Below are 22,172 nucleotides of genomic sequence, written 5' to 3'. Positions count from 1 at the left end.
CTTTCGAAACTTTTCAAATTCGTTGTTTCAACTTCACTGCCGAGCTTGCAGTTGAATTTCGGTCATTTTCGTAGAGCTATTCGGGCAAAACGGCGCGCTTACAGATATGCAGAGGGGTGGTTTTCACTGCAGCGCGGTTGAACCGGCACTGCGCTAACCGGACAAGATAAATTGCTGCGGATTAGGAGCATATTATTTAACCTCTAGTTAATTAATGTCCCATGCCGCTGCGGCAGCAACGGCTAGGGAATGCGGAGATAGAAACTCGCACGGCGCCGAGTTTAATCTCCCACCTCTTTTGATAAGTAATAATTCACCGTTGCAAAGAGTTTCCGTTTGAATCGTCAAGTGATCCGGACAAGTACGTTTCGCTTGTACGTTACAACGGGCCGAACGCGTATCTCTCGTTTCGAAATGCGTCATCTGTTATTGAAACGTCGTCAATTAATTTACCCCAAGCGGTGAACGAATACATGCAGCCTTCGTGCTTATTTAAGCAGCCCGAAAGCGCCCCTTTTCATTTCAAGAGGCTCGCTCTCCCATATATTCACAATTTATTATTCATGCAGCGTATATGATCGTTTGTTATAACCGTACCAGCTGTTTGCGGAATCATCGATCCTCTCCCAGAAAGGAACATCGGTATAAATAATACGCGTTTGTCTAGTATTCGGATAAATTTAGACACGAGGAAGACACGACCGGCTTGACATCGGAATTCGCGCAATCCATAATTCAGACACTGAACCGCAAAATCCTCTCTCTTGCAGATTGTTTTCCCTAGTTTATCGTTGAAACGAACGCCAAATTCAGCCAATCTGATACAGGATCCTTCGTCGCTTTACTTTTCCTTCACTGTCAGTTCTAATCGCGAAATTCATCTCCTCGCAACACCTGTGAAACTTTCGAAACGGTGCCTAAATCTACACGCCGCTATAAAATAATCAAGACCGTGACATTTGAATGTCAGTATAAAAATGTTATTTCCTACGAGAAAAAAGCCGAGAATCAGTGACGCGTATGTAAAGAATCCTGCCGAAATTTCTTTCCTATATATACAATCAGATAATATTTATCCTTGATCGATATCAACTCTGATCCAAGTTTAAGTTCAGTGCGACACTCTCGTTTCTCAGTCGATACTCAGGTTCGTACGTAAGACTCGCATCCCATACGATGTAAATGAATTTCTGAAAAACTATCGCCAGGAAGTAGTTTGGCAATTTTCATTCCGTCTCACTCGCAACAACAAGCGCCTTAATTACTTTTCCTAATTAATGGTCTAGCTTCAACGATCTTACACCGTCTTCCCAGTCTCTTTGCCGCTTCACCCCTTTTCTCCGACCGCACCTTCCCTTTTGCCACTTTAAAGTAACCCTTGAGTAAGGCTTACCGCCGACCCGCCCCCTCAACGCTCCGTCTCTCACTTTCGTACACAGGACACTTTCGGTTCTCGGCATGCATGTACATTTACACAGCGATTACTTCCCATTGTTTTTGTTCGGTAAAAAGTTCTTTGTCCCTAGTGGCGTTAACTTATTACCTACCCCTGCACCCACGGGCACCGCTTACTCGAGTTATTCCATCTGAAACAATGGAGACAATGACGGGCATTGTCCCGGTTTTAGAATTTTGAAACCCCCGTGGAAAGACGCGTTTCAACGTGTCGTATCGCCTTGTTTTTGGGTTAAAAGGAAAAACTCATCTCCGGCCCCCGAAGCGGAATATTCAACACTCGCGGAAAAGTTTATACAAATTAAATGACATTTCTGAAAACCGGATAAATTTTTCCACCGCCTCGAAAATATTTCCTCTTTGTTTCGACGCGAAAGAAGCGTTCTTTTTTTTTTTGCTTCGAAGCACAAATCCACTTGTATTCGAAATTTGTTTTTTCAAATCAACTTACTTTCCTGTCAAAATACATTTTTATGCGAAAAAAGTTAACTCTTAACATTACGTAGTGGAGTCAAAAAAAAAAAAAAAACAAGCTTCAATTCATGTAACTTTCAATACATTTTCTGTTCAGATTCATCGGAAGGGTTTGAAAGAATACATCTCGTTACATTACGTAACGAATAATGTGTTTCGCCGGATGAATTCACGTTCGCCTGACGAAAAATCGTCGATCGGTGATCGCGGCTGAACCAAGAGGCTTACTTTTACCGGGTTGGCGCCAGTCTTTGTTGTCTACGTCTAGGTACACACGCTGGGAAACCGTTCAACGTGAATTGGAGACGCTGAAGTCTCGGCAAGTACCAATTAAATCGGGTCGTAATCGCCTTGCCATTTTCGCTGACGAAGTGGATTATGCCCTATATACCCGAAAGCCACGGTATATTATCGTATTTTCAAATTCCCGGGTGGGGATGTCTTATCGTTTGTCAACAACAATCAAATGCGGGAATGTGATTAAGTCGACCTCGTATCCGCAGCTCAGATTATTCTCCAGCATATCCGTGCTCTGCCAACCGAAATTGCAAATTTATTCCAATCGCGTATAAGTTCGCGATATTATCAGACATCCCAATCACAAGTATGAAAAATTGAGCCGAGGCCTCGAGCGTTGAATTCTTTGTGAAAAACCGGCAGTTCGGGATCGCGTTTCAAGGCAAAAAATACGTCTCAACGTTCTGAAAAATATAATATTACCGAAGCTTGTAAATGTGTGCAAAAAAAAAAAAATAAACTGTTAAATAATAAAAATATAAGAACACTAAGCGGTGGGATAAAGTTGTGAATACCGAGTCGTATGTGTTCCAATTCAAAATTCAAATTTCACCCGCGACTAATTCCGTGTCACATTTGCCACAGAGAATCCTTGCTACAGCTTCCTCGGTATATTTACGCGGGATTTGGGTTGTAATATTATATGTACCTACAGAAAGGTATAATGGGTAATAGTCTGTGGTACGGACCCATCTCGAGGCGGGTCGAGGATCTTGACGAGCAAGGGTATCAGGGTCGTCGTTTTCCTGGCAGTAGAGAGACTCGTAAATCGCGACGCTCTACGTCGGGAATTGTAGCCCGGGTAACGTTCAATTTATACGCGATTATTGCGCTCTTGAATATACACGCATAACCGGCACTTTGCAATTACGCTTTAAACAAATGTATATTTTACGATAAGAAAACGAAGGGAAGAACGAAAAGAGAACAGGTTTTCTTTTTACCTCTTTGTCGTTCGTCGGCGTGAAACTTCAGCTCCGTTTCACTGCGTTCGCGACAGAATTTCATTGTTCGCTACTCACCGGCAGTGTCGATTAAGTCACTCTCCAAATTGTTGAAACCGCATCTGCTCAGGAAAAGGAGCGACAGCAACGACAAGGAACAGACGAGGACCAGCAGACGCGACAGAAGTCGCACACCCAGAACGCGAAGCATCATGTCCCGGCGTCGCCTGGAAGGAAGATTGAATTCTCGTTTTAGAAAATCGCTGTGATTGAGTGAGAAACAGTGTGAATCAGAGACGCCTTCGTTCGGTCGTTGATAAAAATTTTTTTTCAATTTTGGTAATGAAAACAACCGAGTTATTACCGTTATTTTCCTTGACAAAAGAAGGAAAAAGAAAAATAATTCCAGACGTAATTGTCTTCTGATACTCGAGAATTCTTTTTTTTCCTTTTGTCTTCTCGTCCTCTGCAGTTTAATTATTTTTATAATTCGGCAAAATATGCGGGAACGAGCCGGGGCCGAGTCCTTTTGATATATTTTCGGCACCGCGGTTGTGCAAGGTCCTTGAAATACGTTTGAAGGATCGTAAATACCCTGCTTCGTTCAGGCGATAACTCTTGAAGGAGCTTTCGTTTGACTTTGTGGCTCGATGACGACGTCTGTAGATTTTCTCGGGAGCCTCGTTAGTCGTCGCGGGCTCGTTGCTTTCATAATCTCGAATTATCCAATGTTCATGCGGGCTTGAAATATGACAGAGTCAAAGGAGAAAAATTTCCCCCCCAAGTTGGGTCGAAGTGGAGAAAAAATTTATTACAGAAGATAAGAGAGAGATGAGAAGATGAATAAAAAATACGAACCGAAGGAAGCTCGAGTTCCCCTCATTTCAACTCGTCAAGACTTATCTCGTTATTCTCCGCATTTCCTACTGTAACCGTTATTTAACATAACAAGTTACATGTGTAGCATAAATTATTCATTTTCAATGAGCGAATGAATCGCTCGTCATTTTTATTCGTACATTTATACCGGGTAATTTCTCGCAAACGATTAAATTATGACAGGTAATTTGAGAGGGTACTGGAATTGTTGTTTTCAACGCACTTCTTGCGTTGTATGGCTTGAAATATGAGAGCCCTAAATGTCCGATAATCAGAAAATTTCACGCAGCAATATTTGAGAAGGTTGAATATAAAGTCAATGATAAAAATAATTAATCGAGCAGCGTTTCGATGCAGCGAACGAATGCCAAACCGAAAAAAGGTGAACAAGTCATTATACCGAATAGGGACGATACTCTTGTCCGTAATAATTTATCGTCAAGTACCCAATTAAAGTGAAAAATGAGGAAATGTTTAAGAAGCTTGTTTCGAGCGATGAGCAGCAATAAAGACGGTAAAATGTCTGAAGACAATGGTGAAAGCTCCCGATAAACACCACGTAGGCTGAAGTATTCCACCCGCATAGTAAATTAGCCGAAGGTAAGCAGGCTTGGAGGCAAGCAGCGAACTCTTTAAATCCTATTATGAAAGTAATCGTCGTTGGGGGCGCGCGGAATGGGGTGGAAAACGCGTAACTTTCGGCGATAACAATCTTGTTCGAAAACAAGGTGGGCTTGAGCTGCAGCCGGGGGAGAGAATCGAGCTTGCGGATCTCGGCAGGGCACGAAGGCCCGGGAGGGTCGTCGATGCTGGCATATTGATCTAAGGGTTTGATTAGCATTTTCCGAGTACAACAAACGGCGCGAAACGTTCCGCGAATTCAAAAAGCTTCGCGGAATTTTCACCGGAGTACAATAAGTGTGAGAAAACTTTTGGAGCTTTGATCGCGGCGAGTTGAGCGAAAGCCGGCTGAGGAAAAACGGAGGCGGAATATCCTGCAGCAGAGATCAAAAGAAATTTTCAACGATGAATAAAGTACCTTCGTGCATCTCGGCACGCTTTATTTTCGGGGGGCAAGAAGTGTTTTCGAATTACCTCTGCGTCAAATTTTACTCCTCTTGAATCGATAGCCTCGGGGCGTTGTAACCTTTTACGAAAATTTGGAAATTATATAAAATGGACGAATGAAGAATAATGCATAAAATGGTTTGAAACAGAGGTTAAGGCTTACGTTTCAGTGCAAGATTACGATTACGAATATTACTATTACAGTTACTTACGTTTGATAAAGTTTAGGAATTACGATTATGTAAAGTTGCGCTGAGTAGGACAAGTTTTATTAAAGTTGCGTTAAGTAGGTCGAGTTTGTTAATCGCGTTTAAAGCGCAAATTAATTAGCTCAATTATTATAATTCATTATTTCGATTACTGCAGTTGATTACGTTAATTAGCGTAAAGGAAAATTATTTTTATTTTAATTTCTTTTGGATTGCCGTAACGTTCTAGTTTTTCTTTTATTATTTTTCTACTGTATCGGTAATGTGTACAATATACCTTTTTTATTATATTTTGTCAAATTGGAGAGCCGCGTCGAGTGTCTTTCTCTCTCTCGAAATTATCCATCCCATCTCAACAATAACGAGAAAGCGGAGTAAAGCAAGGTTCGGTTAGAAATTGGTGCAGTGATGAGAGATTAGAGCATATCGACGATGTTATACAACGTAGAGTGAGCAACTACAAATAGTTTATCAGTGTGATTCTATTGATTAAAGAAATTTGCAATTTGTTAACGGTAACCCTCGTCGAGATTTTATTAGTGGATCATTGCTTGATCAGGTTTCAGTCCGTATCCACGCTGCTTGAACACAATTTAGTTTTATTGAAATCTGAAGTTGACTTCTCTTCATCGAATGCCGTAAGCCTACCAACGGTTGGATTTGTTCGTTCGTCTTTCGAATTCTCTTTCTCTCTCTCTCGCTCTCCTTCTTCCCTCAATACATTTACTTTGCGCATTATACATCGCCACAGTGCATGTACGTATATTTTTTGTAAAAGTACCTATATTTTATTTACAAGTGTACAAAAAATAGCAGTGACTTTGCTTTTGTCTTATTTATACCTCGGGATGAACGGGCCTCTACTCATTTTCCGGAAATGTGAAGAGTGAGAGAGAGAGAGAGAGAGAGGGAAAGAAACAGGGAGGGATGGAGCAGCGCACTTGTACTTACGAGGCTTTTTCTTACGTTAATAATTCACCCCGCTGCTGCCTCTGAATGTATCAATTTAATAACCACGTCGGGTTGGATATTCGTCCGTGCTTTTACTCCTACGCAGCATTTAATGTCAAATGTCGAGGGAGCGGTCGGCGTTTGCGGAGCTGACAATGAGAGAAGGAATCGAGAATTTTCTCTGAAAACAAAAACGTAAGAGAGAGGTAGAAAATAAAAAAATAAAAAAAAAAAACAAACAGAGAGAAATCTCTTCTGCGTAAAGAATTTCAAGAGCAATTGACACCGGCACGGACCGGAAAAAAAGGGGGCGAAAAAGACAGGCGGAAAATAAGCCAGGAAGAGAGAGAGCGGGGGAAGGGGGGGGGGGGGGGGGGAGAGAGAGAGAGAGAGAGAGAGAGAAAGGCGACGCGCGATATATACTGTACGTTGCTGCAGTAAGCCCCTGGGAAATCCCTGCAGATAAATTGCAAGGTATATGGCTACGCGAGATTGATAACGTCCAGGGGTAACAAAAATCCGACTTCACCCTCCAATGGATTATAGGTTATTGTAGCTTGCACCCTACGGTTCGAAATGTAATTCGCGACTTGATTAGCGTCGATGCATATTCGACGAGTTGTTCCCGAATTCAGCGAGTTTTTACTTCGTATTGGGTGTTTGCATTCAAAACAAAAAAGAAAAAACAATAAAATGTTTCATATTTGTACGAATGAGGAAAGTTCAAGACAATCAGGTTTCGTTTTTTTTTTATCGGTTTCTCGTAAAAAAATGTAAGCGCGGGTGTTACGAGCAACTGTATTTCACTAATTTTGTGATATTGTGTTGCTTGTGTAATGTAAATAGATTCAAACTGGTTGGTTGAAAATTTAATCGATTCATTCCATTTTCTACAAAGTCATTGAAACGTTGTTTTCTTATCAAGTTGGCTTGGTGAAATATTTTATTTTAGAAAACGGCTAAGGGTCGTCAGTTACGATCGAAGATTAATAGTAAAATTTAATTGACTGCTTGGAGAAAAGAAAATATATTAGCCATCGTTGAGTGAAACCAACTGAATCTATTACTTTTTTAATCATTGTGAAATGATTTGAAACGAATCGTTGCTATCTGGACGTTTATTTATAATAATTCCAGTATTTTTTATTCTTAAATTTTAAACGAGGCATCCGTAGCTCCCTAATAAATGTAAAAATTTTATAAATATTCAAAGTACGGAAACGTCGTTGCGAAGTTCGCGAAAGATATCGATTCCGGCGAACCGACCGCCTTAAGAGTTCGGGGCGGCTGACGCAGGTGTAATGAAACTGGAAGAGCAGGGTCCACATTTGCGAAAGTGACGTCGTGCTGTGCAGCTGAATTAATTCAACCGGGCAAAGAGGCTCCTAGGAGTCGACGTGACCTCCCCAATTGGATTAAGAATCACGCTGACTTTGAGAATCCTCTCGCGTTCGTTTCGCAGTAAAACCATCAGGTATATTCGCGTTTCACGTGTATAGAAAGTGTGACTACAGCGGACGCGGGATTGCGGAATCTCAGATTACCTTTTCTCGTCTCGCGAAAAAGGGTCATGAATTCAAGAACCGGAAGGCGAGTCATTTTCGCTACTGAGAGTCAGTCCGAAAGATCAAAGGTAGGAACTTGTGAATTTACAAATTCGCACCTAGTCTTAAAATCTTCTAACCATTCGACACAAGAGTTTCGTTTATTATAAATTTCGCGAATGATTGATCCCGAACAATATGCAAAGCAAACAGCTGTGCTGCAAGCTTTGAACTGGAACGGCGTACGAAAACTGCAAATATTCTGCTGAAAATGCGCGGTAGAATATTGCTTTACAAGCGAATATTTCGCTTCCTTTTTTTTTCTTTTTTTTTCCGTTTTCATTCGCGCTCGTTTTTTCGATAGCATTGAGTTATATCGCGTTCATTTTTTTCCCGATACTTCGCCCACTTCAACCGCATAGACAGATACGAGGTATCGAAGCGCGTTGTTCCTACTGGAATAGATATATCGGCGACACGAGAAGGCAGAGCGTCAAATTTCGAAACGCATTTACGTACGTCAAACAATAAATTTACTGTACATATTGCGAGCAATAGCATTTCGGCTTTACTCAAACATTGTTTACGAATGACTGCAAAGTTCGCAACAATATTATATCAGTAGTTACATGCAAGCATCTCGTTGTTGCTGATAATGAAATAAATATTGACCGCTGAAAGCGTTGACGAAGTTAGAGACAGCGGTAAAGAGGGAAAGCGGAAGTAGATAATTCAGTATCACCGCATTTTCAACCGGCGAGTTACAAAATTTTTTTTCAAAGCGGTATTGGAGCAGCTCCTCTTGAGAATCGTTCGTCTCAAATATCTCAGTCTGAGACACTGCGTGGTGTAAAACAAGTCGATACAAAATACAGGGTGGAAAAGAAGAGAGAATTGAAGAATGTAAAAATAAAAAAAAGAAGCTCCTAAGAAAAGAACAGCTGCAAGCTGCACTGGGTACTCGGAGCATCTTCTGCAGCTGGAACTTTACTCTTGACCAAAGTACCTCTTCACCGTAGGCGTACTATATCTGATTCCATAAAGCTCGGAGAGTCAGAGAATGATTTCTGAATGCGTTATTTATACGATTCGTAAAAACAAGACAAACAGAAACGACAAAGGGAGAAAAAAAAATTCCTCATTTTTTTCCCCCGAGAATTAAAAAATCTGGAAGCTGCTTATACAAACGCGCGCACTTCAGATCCTACTTCAACGACCCGAGTTTCTCTCAGCAGGTCCCCGCCTTTCTGCCCCCAAGTGTCGAGCCGCCGCACGAGCGAACGAAATATGAATAATGGAATTAAGTTGGTCCCGCTCTACACCAGGGCGAAAGTTAGAACGAGTTTTTGGCACGTACCAGAGACGCCATGACACTTTTAAAGTTGAACGTTTATTTGGTTTTTTGTTGTTATTTTTTTTTTGTGTTTTTTACATGCGGGCGAACATCGCGCCCTCAACGAGTTCCAGAAATGTAATGTATAGAGGAACATATATGTATATGTATGCATGTGTGTATTTACGTAAAATATACAGTCGCCGTGCCGAGAAAGGAACGGAACTGAGAACGTATAAACGCCGGAAGCCAGGATGTCACCTTATTTTTACTGACAACCGTCAACCCTACTCGAGGACGAAGTTCCTTCCATTCCTTCCCTTCTACGTTACGCCCTTGGACGTTCCTGGTCTCTGTTCTCTGCATATTTTACATTCCCGATTCGACGCGTCACCTGCAATTGACGGTGAAAATTAACCCCGTTTCGATTCGGAAGACGGTACGTGAAAAACAATATCTTCCCTTATTTGCGTTTTCGAAAAGAGTAGTTAAAAACGTCACGATTCTTCTTGTATTAATCGTTTATGTCCACCGAACTTGCAATTTCACATCGAAGCTTTTGTTCTTCTATTTGTTTATATTGTGAAATGAATTTGAGAGGTCATTTCGTGGTTTGAATCGAATTCTATCAACTTTGGTTTTACTGTTCGGAACTCACGATTATGAGTTCAAAGTTCCGTTGCAATGATTTGTTCACTTGAAGATTATAAGCTTAACACAACCTTGACTTTGATTTATAAAACAAGAGGCCAAGCTGCGAGAAATCTATGTAGACATGTCTGGTACATCCGAGTCGAGCGATAACACGGAACTGACCTGCACTGATAATTCTGGCGAGTACGACGAACTCTGATAGCAATTCTCCTCGCTACACGCGACTCGCGTCAGGATAAAGCGATTGCGGAACGGAAGAGGTTTGATAACCGATGTTGAATGGCTAAAAAAATATTCGTAGGGAATCTCGTTTTAAGATAACTCGAGAAAGAGTGTTCAGGGACGAATGAACTCCATCGTTTGGTTTTGAATCCAAAGTTATGAATAGAGAAAAAACCATTCGAAAAACCTCCAGTAATATCATTTGATCCGATGATGGTTAATACAAATGAAATAGTACTCATACCTCGTGATAAAAACGAATTCGAGTAACTTTAAAGAACACGAGCAAAGATATCAGAAATTTTAGGAAAGGTTTTATCATTACAACGTTTCAATCTGATTTCAATGTTATATGCCTGATTTTTCTTATCAAACAAGATCTCCACAAATTGTGACTGTTTGTAGAAAAATCTTCAATCAATTTTTCGGGATTTCTATCTAAATAAATCGAAAAACATTAGAATCAGATCAAAAATACCAGGGTCTCATCATTTTGAACGTTGTAATCGCAAAACCTTTTCCCGAGTTATTCATATCTTGGCTTGTTTCATTAACTTTCCGTTTATCTGTTTACAGAGAAAAAAGGAAGTTATTGTAATCACCCTTAAAATGAAAAGTTGAGTTTTCACTAGATCTTGACCTTTCAAGGTCTAGATTTTGAATGAAAATTGGTACCAGGAGATTTGTTGGGTTGCTAATCACGAATCTAAGTTCAGATGTGCAAAATTGAAATTTTGGTGTGTTCGACAAGCTGTAAAAAAAACTACGAATTTGGGTTCTTACGAAAATTTTCACTAGTCGGTTTGTTGGGTGACTGATCACGAATCCAAAGTCAGATTGCGAAATCCGAAATGGTGATCGAATATGGTGGAAAAAAGTTTAAAAATATTCCGATTTTGGTTTAAATTGGTAGGCAGAGCTTTTTGGGTCACCGATAACGAATCCAAGGTTAGATTTCGAAAATTTGTAGTGATGGGTGCGTTACAGTGGTACAAAATAAAAAAAATCGTCATATTTTCGTGTAATACGGTATCCACGGTCTTAAAAATCGTTAATCACGAATCTGAATTTGTAGTTCGAAATTCGAATTCGACATTATTCTTGTTTTTTTCTACAAGAACTTGGAATCTGCAGTGTAAGAACGGGATGTTCAAGAGCTGGCTCATCGCCAGTCCAAAGCCGCCGCTTGTTGATCGTCAAGTTGGTCTTTCTTTGGCGAACTCTTGATTCAGATGGGACTCATTCATCCTTAACACAGGCGGAAGTTGATACGTAGTTTACAACTTATCGTAATTTCCGAGTGATTAACGCGCAGCGACAACGATGAACAATAACAACAATAACAACAAGGGCAGCAAAGCACAGGTGAAACCGTAGCGCAATTTGTCGCGTCTCTCAGAAACAATGGCCAGAGAGAGAGAAAGAGAGAGAGACAGAGAGAGAGAGAGCGGTTAGTTTCCCGCTTTCCGCGTCTCACACTGAGACTTAGCTCGGAATTAAATTATTTCTGTAACAGCTGAGTGTTCTACGGATTTCATGCACATACATTTTGCCCGCTCCCCGCAGAGCTTGCACCCGACAGTTTTCCCGCCTATCCGAATCATCCCTTAAAGCCCGCGAACCGATCGCCGTGCTCTGGGAGTAAACAGACCCGCATCGATCCTCGACCCGCGCAAAATTGCGTGCGTGCGGTAGGCTATTACGAAATATAACTATACGTATATTCCGAAAAAAAATGTAACGTGGCAGAGCGGCTCGCGTGTCCGACGGAAATCTGACGCCCCGCTATCTTTCGGTAATCAAAGTTTCGGAATCGCTGTTTTCTTCTTTTTTTTCCTGCCACACCGAAATGGCTGGAATCCAGTCTGTCAGCTCGCAAAAAACGCGTCTTGAGCAGAGCTCGTGAAAATATAATTGCTTGATCGTCGGTGATTAAGGTAAGTGTACGAGTTATTGACCACGACCAAGTTGTTGATCTTTTTTGATAGAATCTGTTTAATACTTAGTTATAAAATTAACAAATAATTAACTCGTAGTGCTAGACCCTCTGGAAATTGGTTTTAGTCATCGAGAAATTCACAATTTGTGCCGTCAGTTTATAATTTTGGAAAATTAAATGGTCAATAATCGAATCTAAACGTTTCAATAACTGGTAAACTTACCCTGGACGTTATTTTCTGGAAATAAACTTATACCCGCCAAAATTGAAAAACATTTTGGTTGAAGTTGGCAACGTTAGTTTAACGACGCGCGTTTAGGAAAATCGTTACCTTCCCAGCCTTGGGATTCTCTGAAGTTCAGTTAGTAAATCATAACAAAGAAAACGTGTTCGTAGCTTGATAGGCCAATTCCTTGAAAGTCGTTCTAAAATCGTAGAACGATTTATTCCACAACGTTTCATTACCGAAACGTTACCATCTTCAAAATGGTAATTCTTCTTCATTTTCTTGTAAGCGGAACTTTTTCAAGTAAATTATCAATCGAGATAGGTTTTTATTGCAAAAAATATCGAATCACGCCTCAATTACGTGATCGCAGGACCGAAAACCATAATGCATTATAACAACAGTAATTTTCAGAAAAAAAACTTAAACTCACGTTTATTTTCTGAAATTCCGAAGTCGTCGCAAATCACGGATTATCCAATTATCCAATTTATCTTCAATTATTTTCAATATCGCAGTAAAAAAAATTTTATTTTGTTGTAAATAATCAAACGTCTGATGTGGACACGAAAAAAAAAATGGTTGAATTTAAAATTTGTGGTGATCAAATATGACAAGAAAAAATATATATAGTTTTTCTCTCTTTAAACGAACATATTTTCATTCATTAACCTGAAGTACTGTTCTGATTGCTCTTTTCTCGAATCAAATAACATTTTTTTGAATCCATGATGGCCATACTTGACGAATTCAAGGAATCTCTTCACCGTGCATGTGCTCGATAATCTCCCTCAGCGCTATTGACACCATAAAAAAATATTCATTTCTCTATTTCACTCGCAGCGCTGCAAAGCTTTGAAACCCTGCAGTTAAAACAGCACGAAAAGTAACTCGTGTAGCTTTCATCGTCCGCTATAAATCCGATGATGCATCGGGTCGGTGGAAAGGGCATCGCGCTCAAGATCTTTCTTGACGTGTGTGCTGCGAGGGGCGTGTAAGGTGAAAGGTAGCGTGTATACTTCGGGGTATGAATTTGCGGTCAACAACCGCGGCGTCGAGTGTCGAGAAAGGAAGTGCGGAGGGTGAAAAAGGGTCGCCGAAGGGCGCCTCTCTCTCTCTCTCTCTATCTCTCTCTTAAAATAAACTAATTTCTCTCCCTCTCTCTGCTCGACCCGCTTCAAGCCAACCCTCAGCATTGTCCCGCGCAACATCAAGCTCAGGGTTCCCGGTCTCATTACGATCGCTCCGCTCCTGCAGACTCGCTCCAGAAATTTCCTTCCGTTCCGTTCCGTTCCGGTCTTACGCGGCCCGAAATATCCTGTCAGGATAACTGTCTTGTCCACCTCCGGGAGCTTCCTGCAGTCCCTTGACCCTTTCCTCGAGGGAAACATCCCCTGTCCACGCTACCGAATATAATCCATCTTTCATTCGGATGTAAATCTGGATGAATTTAGGGCTCCGTACATCTTCCCAGAATTTTTCGCGAGGCCGTTTTTCAAACCTCGAAAATTTTGCGGCTCGACTCGAATGAGCTTTCAAAGCGCGTTTGCACGGTCGAAAAATTTTTTATTCACTGACCTCTCGGCTTCACTTCACTCGTCTTCTTATAACGCCTGTAATTCTTAGGCTAAACGTTTTTTTTTTTTTTATCGCGCGAGTGAAACGACTATGATATAATTTAATTACTCACTTTGCAGGGGACTCAGAAGTTGGGGATTTTGACATTAGGTCTCTTCGGATCTGTAACAAAAAATATCGTGATCGATTACCGATTTGTTGGCAGACTCGTTGTCTGATTATGAAACTTGAGATTGAAACGGACAAGCTAATCACTGATTCCTTCCAGTATTGATAAACGAATTGAATTCTTCTTTAAATTCTTCAGGTATAAACCAGCGCCGGGAAATACTGAAACCACTCTGCTTTTCACCTACGGATAATAAATTGCCTCGTAACGAAGTAAGTAGAATATTTCAAACAACAGGTCGGCCGATTTGCTTTGATTAACTTTTTCAACAGACGCTGTATCACGTTGGGTATATAACACGAACTGATCGAAGGGGAGTTTATTCTCAAAAACTCATCAGGAAAGCATTTCTAAATATAATAAGCAGGATTAATAATTTTCTGAAAGAATTTTTTCCAGCTCGTTCGCTCGGGAAACTTCTCAATAATTAGCACACTTCAATCGGTACAAAGTTTAATCTCAAAGGTGAATAAAATGATGGAAAAATTGTATCGTGAAGTAAAAGAAGAAGTAAAAAAAGCTATCCAACAATGAGTCAACGAACGAAACGTCAAGGACAGTTTTCAGTCGAGTATTAGTCGCGAAAATATTCTACGAAATCCGGATCTTCGGCGCAGGTTTAATTGCATTTTTTATTCACTCATTAAAGACCTCGAGTTGTATTTTGCTGGAATTTACATTCTACAGCTGCCTCGCTGGCATCCGTTTTACAAAAAGGGGAAAAAAGCAAGCTCTCGAGTCTTCACTGGCGTTTAAATAAGTCACCCTTCCCTGGCGTCTGGTTTTTTTTACCTTTTTCAGGCGAAAGAAAATTGAGAAGCCAGCTCAACAATTCACTTTCGGTTTTCTGCATTTTTGTACTCCTTCATCCTTCCCCCTAAAAGGGTCTGCATATTGCAACTCTATGAAAATTTGAACTTTGAATGCAATTTTCTTCACTTTTGATTTTTCAAAGTTATGCGCAAGGATTCCGATCGATTCACCTGAAATTTTTACACGCTATTTTTTCTTAAGTATTCTTTACACTTGTCACACGAATTTGCCGAAATTCTCACCTAGGAGTGAGATACCCTAAACTTTATGTTGAAAACCGGCTCATTTGTAGTCACGATTCATAAAAACAATGTATTTTCTTTCAAAATAAAGCTATTGAATAAATGCTACGACAATTTGTGGGCATTACCAAAGTAGATTATGCTAGAAAAATTCGTACGTTGTGTTACAAATATTAATTGAGAAACCTTGCGCGCAATGAATTTTCATCTTCTTAGACTTTGTTAAAATTTCACTCTGTGCATCGCCCTGATACATTTAAACGAGGATCTAATTAAGCAAATTTACTCCAAAAGATGTCAGAAATGCATACCTAAAACCACTAAAATGTTTGAAACATTTCCCGCAGGAAAAAGAAATTAACTGAAATTCCTGTAGATTTACTCTTAAGAAATTGCACGAATAAAAATTAAAGTCAAAACAGGGAAAGACTGAATAGTTTCAAAAAAACAAAAAAAGAAAAAAACGAAAACAAAATAATTCCTCAGCTATATCGGGTCTCAGTGAAATATCGTAGCCCTGAACTTACGCTCGGCTCGGGATGATTTATCAGCAGCCCGTCGATCCTTGTCTGACCCAATCCAGTCATTACTACTGTGCGTTGTATCTGGCATCCGCGGGCTTGCCTCGCGCTGATTGGCATATCGATCAAAAGTTAATTGGAATAGTTTAACAAAGTTCGCCTCTCCCCACTGGGCACGATTCGACGTGATAGACGTGCCAAAAAAGATAATCGACGAAAGAAAGCCGTGCAGAAATGTCCAAGAAGCGTAGTAAAATTCCGGTAAACGAGACGATTAGACTTGTACAACCGAGCTCACGTCTCCGACTGTCCAGATTTAGTCGCTTGAGCAGCTCGTGAATAACCGGAGACTCTGCTGAACGTAGCCGCAGATTAGCGCAATCGCGGGCGGAAATACAAATCCGCCTATTCGATCGTTTACCTATTCAGCGTTTCGTGAAGGCTCCCGTATAAGCTTCAAGTTTCCGAGATTCTTGACGGCTGGCTTCGTTCGCCACTGTGGCTGCAGGTTTCACACCGACGTTAGGATAAGGTGCTAAAATTGCCAAGCTAATGAACGATCTTTAAACGCGTAAAGAAAATTAGAACAACGATCGAATGAGGAAATTGTGCCCGACAACGCGATTAGCCATGCATATCGTACGCAGTTTCGTTCGATATAATCCGCGACCTGCAATGGCTGCTGCACTCGGAGTCGCAGTTCTATTGCTCCTCTGGCACGAGGCTGGGTAGGTACACACAATCAGGCGTGTTTGTTTGGACCGGTGCTTGTTATCCTCATTTGGTTGAACTCGCGGACGTACGAGTGTGTGACTTCACTCTCGGAAATTTACGCGCTAGTATGCAGCCGAACTCGAATTCAGCCTGTAGAAAGTCTCGGATTACGTAGAATCCTGCAAGTTCAGGATCCCGCGAATTTAACGCTGTTCACGTTATCGCATAATTTCTAGTTTTCGCGGTTCAACGATCGGACATTCGTTTTCATATACGAAAAAGTAACGATTTTCGCAAGAAAAGTTCTGCAGGATGCATAAAACGATTGAAGATTCTTTAATACCAATTGGTTACTCGAGGCGAATCAAAGTATCTTAACTTTGCCGATGTTTTACAATATTTGAAGAATGAATTTTGACTAGGAAAGCTAAGAGAGCTTTTTCTACCATCGTTGAACAATACATGGATATTTTTGTTCAGATTTTTAGAACTCACCGTTGAACTAAGACATCACTTTTTTTGTAGCAGGGGTGAATTTCACCCTGTGTGATCGTTACGCGATTCTTTTAAAGCGTGACCAATCAGCGTTAAGCGTTTATAAAAAATTAACACGGCGATTAAATTACGAAAGTTGGTATCCCAAGAAAAGTGTGATGTAATTTAATTTCTTTAACGTCGTAAATATTCTCTAATCAATTGATCTAGGCAAGAATCGTTACCTAATATTCCCCCCTTCCCTTCTCAAAGCTGCAGATAATTTTTTAGTCTCCAGTCTCAGGAATCCCAGGGCTTCTCTTTGAGCGCGTTTATATCTATTGACACTTCCGGGTGGTTAAGGGTGGATGATATTAGGACTGTGTCGTATGCAGAGTGGCTGGAATCCGGGATTCAAGTGGCAGATGAACGGCGTCGCGGCGCCGACGTTGAATGCGGACGTTCGGCAGTAAGAGGCAGAATATCAGCGGCATAATTCCGACAGGCACACGGAAGATTTCCCGCGGGCAAATCGTCTCTGTTAATACAGGGCATAGAAGGGACAGGAGCCGGAAACATGGCTGCTCTGTTTTCGCAATAACAACTACGGGCGAGAGATTCGATTATCGGGGAGTAAATAACGATCAGCAAATAGCGGCGCGAGATGCTCGCGAATGGAATCACAGGGCGCGAAATAACGCAGGAAGCGATTCTCCTAACGCCGTTCTCACCGCATGGCAGCCCGGAATCGCTTCGCCTTATCCAAATCGCAGGCACAACTCAATCCGCTCGGCGAACGCGGGACCAACAAACAATGCCTTGGCGCCCCCTGATTCTCGTCCCGATACCCGGGATTCTCCACCTTCTCGGTTATATCCGTCGTCGACACGTGTTCTCCTCTATCAGCTGCCTCAGGGACAGATACTGGCTTATCACCGTCGGCTAGACCGGACTTGGGCCGTAAGGCCTGAGTTTCGTCTCACGGTAGGCTCGAGACGGATTCTAATATTGAGGTCAAAAAAGAAAATGGTATACCTGCATACAAGTCAGGAAGAACGTCAGCGAAACTTCGGAATTTTTTAATCGAAGTGAATTTTCAACTGTCTATAAAGTTTCTTTGAACGGTTTAGTAGTCGATCATTAGGCTGCAAATTGAATGCCGAATTTGGATTTTTTTTTTTATACACACTATCCGGAAGGAGCTTTTCGAAGAGCACGTATTTTTGTTTTCATCTGAATCAAAATCTACCGTCGGTAGAGAAGTGATTATTTTACGAAAATTACATTTTCATAAAAGAATTTAAGAATTATTCAGGCTTGCGGTCCCCTCAAAAAAAGAAACATTCACAAATGCACGTATTGAGAAGGAAAAATTTATTTCGTACGTGAAATCAGACTTTTCGATAATATTGATAATCAGAAAGTGGGCCACATCGAGAAACTTTTGTAAATGTACCTCACGTCGTAGTCTTCGCACAGTTATAGTATAAAACAATAAATTTCCACCGAAAATAGTCGGTGAAGAAGGTTTCTCGCCGAAAGGGAATACCGCGGAGGGGGAAGGAAGGAAGAAAGCAGCGTAAGTGAAATCTCCTCGTCTACACGTAAGCGATAAGCGCGTGATATGTGATAATGCATTTGCCCCCCTCCCCCTCCCTTGCAGCCTCCGATTTCGCCGTGACACGTATAGTTATACATCGGCGGGTGTGCAACGGCGGTCTGCCAAAGTACGCCGAGAACGCGGGCGCGCGAAAGCGAGCTCGGGGGATGAGAAGAACCGCGGGAGAGGGTGAGAGAGAGAGAAGAGAGAGCCAAGGGGAAGAAAGAACCATCCAGGAAATTGGCCCGTAATATAAATCAAGACGAACGGTTTGCCCGAAGGGGCGACGCGCAGTCCTTCGAGTAGCGCGCGCCGATTCGACACCTTTTGTATTTTTCCCGTTTTTAAGTAAAATTTCTTCCCGCTTTTCGCGTGTTTAACTTTTTCTTTTTTTTTTTCTTTCTTTTTCTTTCATCTTATTTATTCAGAATTAAAAAACCAATTTATCCTCATTTCAGGCGCGCATTTTGTCGCCCGAACTGACAGAAAAGCGAAATTTCCAATCTCCCGAATTTAATACGCCGCAGGGGTGGAGGGAACCACCCCCGGCAATTCAGATTCCTCGCATATTTCACCCCCTCGTTGGTTCTGGATATTTATTTATACATGCGTAATGTGGGTTTCGCATCGGAATAAAACACCCTTCTCTCCCCTTCCCTTTCACGTTTCCCTTTCCCTCTCTTTGTTTCGCTGTCCGTTCCTACCCGCAGCTCTGTCGAAAGCTTTTCCTCGCCAGCGGTGCTTCTCCCGCTGCAGCGCATCGAAACACATGCGTTCGGCGAACGAGGGGGATGAAGGATTTCGAATTGAAGAAAGTGAAGCGGAAACGGGAGCTCCGCGAAGCCCCTCGACCCCGTAGAATTAGGGGCTGCGGTGGCCGCAGTAATTCACGAATATGAAACACACCGTCCAATAACAGAAACACCCCGTTGAAATGCCTGCGCAGTTAGACAATGCCTGTATTTCTCCAGGGGCCATTTTTGCGGTTTCACTGTCCCTAAACATCCCTCACCCCTTCATATATCACCTCCACGCCCTTTTTTCTAACCATAAATAAAAAAAGTGGATTACTCTTGCTTAAAGTCGAACGGAAGAACGAAAAGAATAAATTGCGGAAAGAAGAAATATCCAGATATTATAAGTGACGGGTGAAAATACCTCGTAACGAATCGCCGCGATTCTTGAATTCATTTTTTATCACACAAAATTTGACGCGAATCCGTGGCTGTTTAATTGCCTCCCGTATTACTCGAATCTTACGATGGAACACCTGCGGTACTCGGGGCCCCCCAGGGCCGTATGAGGAGCCCGAACCAACCGCTGTACATCCATAAACCGAAGGTATTTATCGGACCGCAATATGGGGTCAACCCCTCAGGCGTAACCTTGCAGATCGATATCTCCGATATACGACATTATCGGATATATAACAAACGCCGAGCAATTTTTCACTCCGGCTCGAGCTTAATTGTTTTGTTGTACCGAGATTGCCCGCTTCTTGCATTTACACGTCGGATGAAGTTTTTTTTTTTTTCGTACGTCTCAGACGATCCGATTTATGCTTTGCAACCAAGAATTCTGTTCATCGGTTCTAACGATAAAAGAATTGGTGGTCTTCCTTGTAGTTCAAGCTATTCTTTCATCCGACTTACACCGTGAACTTTACTTTCAAGCCGCGACTAAATTACCTAGACGAAAACACGTATATTGAGCGGAAAGAGTCGAACCTCCCTAAATCGTGTCCGCAGGGGTTGTTTTTGTTTACCTTTACAGCGAAGATCACATTATACTTACAGTAACGAATGGCGCGGACTTGAACGCGTTGCGCACAAAAGGAATAAGTGAAAAATATATTCGCACATCAGTTTCCCCAAAGTAGCGATGACCCGTAGCTGTGTAAACGCACATACGTATACGCGATGGGCGTGTGAGTTTTCCGGCGTCGCTTCAGCAGGATCATTATTTCTATTTTGAGAGGTTTATTTCGTCTCGTCGTTTATCAAAGGGTGGAACAAAAATACGAGACAATTCCGTTACCCTTTTTCTGTCCCCTTGATTCTCTTCCAGCGGCTCAAGTTCCCGCTTTTCCCCACCGCACCCCCGATTTTTCTCACGTCTCCGAAAGAGCCCGACGTCAAGGATTTATGAGTTATTCCAGTCCTATTCTGGACGAACCTGCCTTTGTCCGACAGATCGACTAATCTCGTAGCAGACTTCTTTTTGTTATTACTCAACGGAGGCTCGCCTCGCCCCTGGAACTCGACCGAAGGTTGATATCTCGAAGGCGAAGCTTTTTTCGGCACGGTCGAAAAAAGCTCCACGGGACTAAACGGTAAGGAATCTGAAGGAAAAAAAAAAATGCGCAAGAACTCATCAATCTGCATTTCAGGGCGAAAATCTTGGCTAAAATTTTCGGATTCTTCGGGGAAGGAAGTAATGAAATGTCGAAAGCCCTCAGGTGGCGGGAAGTTTTTCGCTAACGAAGATGACGAGAAGCTCGCAAGCGGGGGGCAAACATCCGTGACAAGGGTAATTTTTCCTCGGGCAAAAATCAATGCGCCTGCGACGTATATTTTTTTTTCCCCCTCCCTTCCTAAATTTTTTCCCTCCTAGCGACAATTCGCAATCTTTTCTCTTCCCTCTCGTCCATTTCCTCCGCACCTACGATTCTTCTCGTGCCTCTTTTGTCTGACGTTGAAATCAACTCAACCCTCATTTGTCGCCGGTTTTTATACTCGGACCGTAAATTTTCGCCAAGATTTTACTTCGCTCACGCGCGCGCTTACGCCGTGCGTCATTCGGTTATTTATTCATCTTATTCATTTTCGCATGCACCCTTGTCACTCGGAGACCGTCTCTGGGTTGTGACAGCGACGTAACGCCGGCCGTTTCTTCTGCAGCCGGCGGCCAGCCAACCACCTTTGGAATCCCGGTGGAGTAAACGGCGGGGTTTATTTCGGTGCCAACCCTCGTGAGCCTTGACACGGAGGGCAGCCGAGGCTTTTGCATATTTCAGTTATCAATTTCCCCTTTCGCTTGTGTACAAAGACTCGCCAAATTGATTCGGAGTGCAAAATTTCATCTCATTTCATCTTCCACCAGCGAATTATTATACAACCGTCTTTCGAGGATTTTTACCGTCGAATAAAAGATGTATCAAAGGAAAGCCGGTCGAGAAAAAAAAATAAAAATTCCTCGCAACTCCGTCCGATTCTTTGAATAATAATTTGTTTTAACTCGCTTTGGATAAACTTTACCCAACTCAATGAAATACTTGCTTCATTTATACGTTTTATCATACGGTAAATAATTCTTCATCAAAATTTTTTACATTCCAATTATCCCTACAACGAAACATGTATCTTTCGATCGTTAAACGACATTGTCAAAGGAACGGTTTTACAGATACCATACGAAACAATTCACAGTTCAAAAAACCCTCTTCCCGGTCTGCTCGAGCATTAAAGTTCACGAATTTGCGCATAGCTACCCCGCGATGCTCGAAAATGCGGTGTAATTTATTCCTTGCGTGAAAAATTATGCCTACGTTGTACACGCGTAGCCATTAATCGTTGGTAATATTCTACCTTAATGCAGGGTGAAAATTCTGACGTTCGTCCGCCGTACCTGAATGGCTTAACAGCAGAAAACCGGACATTATGCATGCTTGTTGTACGTGTAAAAGCGGGGAAAAAAATGGCGAAAGACAGAAAAGACAAAACATGAATAAGTAAATTTAAAAAAAAAATTACAGCGTAAGAGAACACATGACGCCAAGGGAAAAGAAAACTCGAGCGTTTTATTCCAGGTACGTTTCGCGGTATATCTTTCGAATGGATTTCCTGCGGGGACGTGGTCCGGCTCGA

General features: G+C 41.8%; 1 protein-coding gene across 1 annotated transcript in view; it reads right to left on the bottom strand.

Annotated features, from left to right (window-relative positions):
• LOC124299932 (chondroitin sulfate N-acetylgalactosaminyltransferase 1) overlaps positions 1 to 22,172 on the bottom strand; it is a 78,287-nt gene that overhangs the window by 22,111 nt on the left and 34,004 nt on the right. Inside the window, exons 2-3 of the mRNA XM_046753401.1 lie at positions 13,886 to 13,935; positions 3,249 to 3,397 (exon numbers count right to left, since the gene is read on the bottom strand). Coding sequence (XP_046609357.1) covers positions 3,249 to 3,397; positions 13,886 to 13,920 — 184 coding nt within the window. The 5' untranslated portion in view covers positions 13,921 to 13,935. The remainder of the gene's footprint in view (positions 1 to 3,248; positions 3,398 to 13,885; positions 13,936 to 22,172) is intronic.

This window comes from Neodiprion virginianus, chromosome 1 (assembly GCF_021901495.1).
Source record: "Neodiprion virginianus isolate iyNeoVirg1 chromosome 1, iyNeoVirg1.1, whole genome shotgun sequence".
Lineage (NCBI taxonomy): Eukaryota > Metazoa > Arthropoda > Insecta > Hymenoptera > Diprionidae > Neodiprion > Neodiprion virginianus.
Note: the sequence above shows the minus strand (reverse complement) of the source record. Positions and strands in the feature narration are given on the sequence as shown.